Source organism: Diaphorina citri, unplaced genomic scaffold, assembly GCF_000475195.1.
Source record: "Diaphorina citri unplaced genomic scaffold, Diaci psyllid genome assembly version 1.1 scaffold1864, whole genome shotgun sequence".
In the NCBI taxonomy this organism is placed as follows: domain Eukaryota; kingdom Metazoa; phylum Arthropoda; class Insecta; order Hemiptera; family Psyllidae; genus Diaphorina; species Diaphorina citri.
The window spans coordinates 28,673-32,753 of NW_007379290.1; the positions used below are offsets into that span (position 1 = coordinate 28,673).

Here is a 4,081-nt window from a genome sequence, read left to right on the forward strand (position 1 = left end):
CTACCCAAAATTAATTGTTTTTATTATTTCTTATCTTTTCTATTAGGAAATTTAATAAAACTTCAAGTAGTAATGAAAAAAGGTCAAAAATTTCATGTGTTGCGCTAATTTTGACGCGGAGTTTAGTTCTAGGTATAGAGGCAGCGATATACCTACGACCCCTGAGCATACGTTTATTCCTCCTATCAATGACATTTCTGCCTTCATCGGATCTGATACATCCGTTCAGAAGGCATTCGTTTTACGATTCGACAAACGCGGATATGTATCCTGCGCTTCACGTATTGAATCTGAGGCAGTGCCATCTCTGATCAGTGATGGATGCCTCTGGGTACTCAATGACTCTGAATATGTAGTTCCCTGGTTCGATGCTTCGGCGTCGCAATGACGGCAAAGAAACCGGAAGCGATTCAAATCGTGAAAGGGGGGAGAATATGGGGGAATCAATAAAAAAATTAAATAAAATAAAACAAAAAAGAGCCGGGTACGCCCCGGTCGCCCCCCCAGACATTAACCACGTCTGGAGAGACGACCAACAATCTCAAGGGGCAACCACCTTGGCCTTTGAAGGTTTTGTCTAACCATTTTTTAGACATTAATCACGTCTGGAGAGACGACCAACAATCTCAAGGGGCAACCACCTTGACCTTTGAAGGTTTTGTCTAACCATTTTTTTTTCTTCAGCTATGCCCTTCTTGCAGTTACATATATTAAATCTTCTTTGTCTGTCATTTACGTCACGTCCTTCTGCTTTTCGCTTTCTTATTTTCAGGTAAACCGAGTCTTTTTTTTCAGCTATGCCCTTCTTACAGTTACATATATTAAATCTTCTTTGCCTGTCATTTACGTCACGTCCTTCTGCTTTTCGCTTTCTTATTTTCAGGTAAACCGAGTCTTCTTAGGGGTCATTTGTTACACTTCGTTAACATATATTAAATCTTCTTTACTGTCATTTAAGTCACGTCCTTCTGCTTTTCGCTTTCTTATTTTCAGGTAAACCGAGTCTTCTTAGGGGTCATTTGTTACACTTCGTTTACACGAGCCCTTTTATTTTCACCTGTCGCCTTAATAAAACGCCTTTTACGTCTTTTGCTACTCGGTTCACCTCTCAAAGTAAACTTTCTCTGTTATTCTTCCATTTCTCGTTCAAAAAATGTAAAGTGAAAATTCGGTGCAACGGCCCCTTTTTGAGTACCAACCGGTAGGTACCAACACCTCTGTACCTTCTAATACATTTTCTAGTGTCACTAACTTTGTACTAAACCACTTGTCGAATCTCATCATCTATGACATTTTGGAAGAAGAGCCAACAAGAAGATTATATTCAGATGATTTTCTAGTTCTTTCCTCACAAATAGTAAAATTATTTCCCGAGGAAAATACTGCCATTTACTATGTACCTTATTATGAGCCTGGTCCATTTATGCCTAAAGTGTGTGCCAAGGGCAAGTTAGGAAAATACTGCGATTTACTATGTACCTTATTATGAGCCTGGTCCATTTATGCCTAAAGTGTGTGCCAAGGACAAGTTACTCGTATATGATTCATATAATAAGAAAAAATCAGATCTGAGAAAGAAAGGCACATTGAAAAAAAGAACTCCCTCTACATGTAACATGTTCACTGGGGAGCACCTCCACAGGCCTCCACTCCGGCGCAGACCTAGGCCTCCGCTCCGGCACCTACACAGGCCTCCACACCGTTATACCAAAACTATCTAGATATCACGATATAGGTAATATAATAAATTCATACCTAACTACATATGGATGCAACTGCACTTCTATAAAAAGAGAAGAAAGGTTTTGTACGTATTAGTCGAGTTTTTGTGTGCAAGATGCAGTCATGGATTCAGATCACTGGGGAGCACCTCCACAGGCCTCCACTCCGGCGCAGACCTAGGCCTCCGCTCCGGCACCTACACAGGCCTCCACTCCGGCGCAGACCCAGGCCCCCACACCCGCCACCATCGCGGAGCCGGTCACCATCACCAGTACTTCGACACACTCACTGCCAGAGGCCCTGGTCGAAGCGCCAACACGTCGATTCGTTCCGCCGCGGAGTCCTTTCCCCGACCGTTTATAAACTCTCAGCGCCGCTTCACGCACCATCTCAGCCTATAACGATGGATGTCGACTAAAACCGAACGTAGTCCTGCATTTTTCTCCGAGTCATTGTTTTATTCCAAAGAGAAGAATGATGCTAGGAGAGCTCGTCTCCTGCACATTCATACCGCAGATAAGACCTTTTCGTCTTGCATTTCGATTGAGCGTGAGCTCGCTCCAATTGTGAAGACCCAGGCCTCCACTCCGGTGCAGACCCAGGCCCCTACACCCGCCACCATCGCGGAGCCCAGAGGCCTCGGTCGAAGCGCCAACACGTTGATTCGTTCCGCCGCGGAGTCCTTCCCCCGATCGTTTATAAACTCTCAGCGCCGCTTCACGCACCATCTCAGCCTATAACGATGTCGACTAAAACCGAACGGAGTCCTGCATTTTTCTCCGAGTCATTGTTTTATTTCAAAGAGAAGAATGATGCTAGGAGAGCTCGTCTCCTGCACATTCATACCGCAGATAAGACCTGTTCGTCTTGCATTTCGATTGAGCGTGAGCTCGCTCCAATTGTGAAGATTTCTCGTATCTATCAAGTTCAAGGGGGTGGTAACGCTTTCAATTTGCCAGGGTCCGTCTTGAGTTGTCGTATTGATGATTTTGACGGCAAATGTGCTTTTCCGAAGACGGAATACTCCCCTGCCCCGCGCTACCAAACTACTTTCGAAGGTGCTACTGTTTGTAGCTACAAGATTGATTATGCCGTCGACTGTTTCGTGATCGAAACTATTACTCTCCCTGATGTGGACAGCGTTAATGTCCACGCTGATTTAGCTTTTGGCGGAACGCGATGTGAGCGGAAGAAGACGAAAACTCCTTCCTCCTCTGCGAGCGTCCGCCTTTCGCAAGATAGCACAGCGATGTCCATTCAAACTCCTAGCGTATTTACTACTTCACGTGAAACAGCCCGCTCTACTAAGAAGAAATCGAAACAGGATCTGAGCGCCAAGCCTACCAAGACCTTAGTTTCGAAACCAGTGCCTCCGCCTCCTGCGGTTTCGATTCCGCTTGAGGATCTGCATGTTTCAAATGTGCCACTTTCTCGATCTTTCTTTCAATATACTTTCTCCGAAACCGCTCCCGGACCGGAGAATCCAGATTACGTATCTGATCCCGCTGCTGCGCAGAAATTATATTCTCGTGGATTGAACCACGTGGATTGGACTGACGCGCAGTGGGATCGAGTTTTGTTCTCGGATGAAACGCGAGTGTGTTTAAACTCGCCAGATGGACGTGGAAAGTCATGTGCTCATTTGCGTCACACATCCCTATCTGTATGGAAGCACACGAGGTGTTCGTAGAATTGCAACTAATAACAATTTATACCAACACTATCTAGATATCACGATATAGGTAATATAATAAATTCATACCTAACTACATATAGATGCAACTGCACTTCTATAAAAAGAGAAGAAAGGTTTTGTACGTATTAGTCGAGTTTTTGTGTGCAAGATGCAGTCAATGGATTCAGACGAAGATTTTTCATATTTAATCACCGCTCCTTTCGTCAAAGAGGATGAAGAAAGAACAACAACCCCTGAAAGGACCATAGGGATTGTTGACAGTCAAGTATTCTCTTGGGTATTCACCAAACTGGAGGAATTAAATTTCTACTGATTTCAACCCCTGAAAGGACCATAGGGATTGTTGACAGTCAAGTATTCTCTTGGGTATTCACCAAACTGGAGGAATTAAATTTCTACTGATTGTTTCAGATCCAGATTGGATCACCTGACTTCTCAAGATGAATTCCCTGTAAATATCCGGTTTACAACCCTGTTTTACCCTGTTCAACTCCTTGTATACGAGCATAGTTCCTTCCACTATGTTCTGATTCTTTCAAAGCCCATCTTTATGGTAGCAGATGATTGTCAACAAATAAAAACTTCAACGCCGCGCCGAGGCCAGCGTTTATTTGCCCTATCACCAACTCCACTCGTGATCTAGAAATAGTTAGTAAGGTGACT

At 44.1% G+C, this 4,081-nt stretch overlaps 1 protein-coding gene across 1 annotated transcript; it reads left to right on the forward strand.

Moving 5' to 3' along the window:
* Positions 1–2,098: 2,098 nt before the first annotated feature.
* Positions 2,099–3,638, forward strand: LOC113470838. The gene is made up of 2 exons (XM_026829566.1): positions 2,099–2,260; positions 2,596–3,638. Exons 1-2 carry the CDS (start codon positions 2,130–2,132, stop codon positions 3,410–3,412), a joined length of 948 nt encoding a protein of 315 aa, XP_026685367.1. The 5' UTR covers positions 2,099–2,129; the 3' UTR covers positions 3,413–3,638.
* The last annotated feature ends 443 nt before the right edge of the window (positions 3,639–4,081 follow it).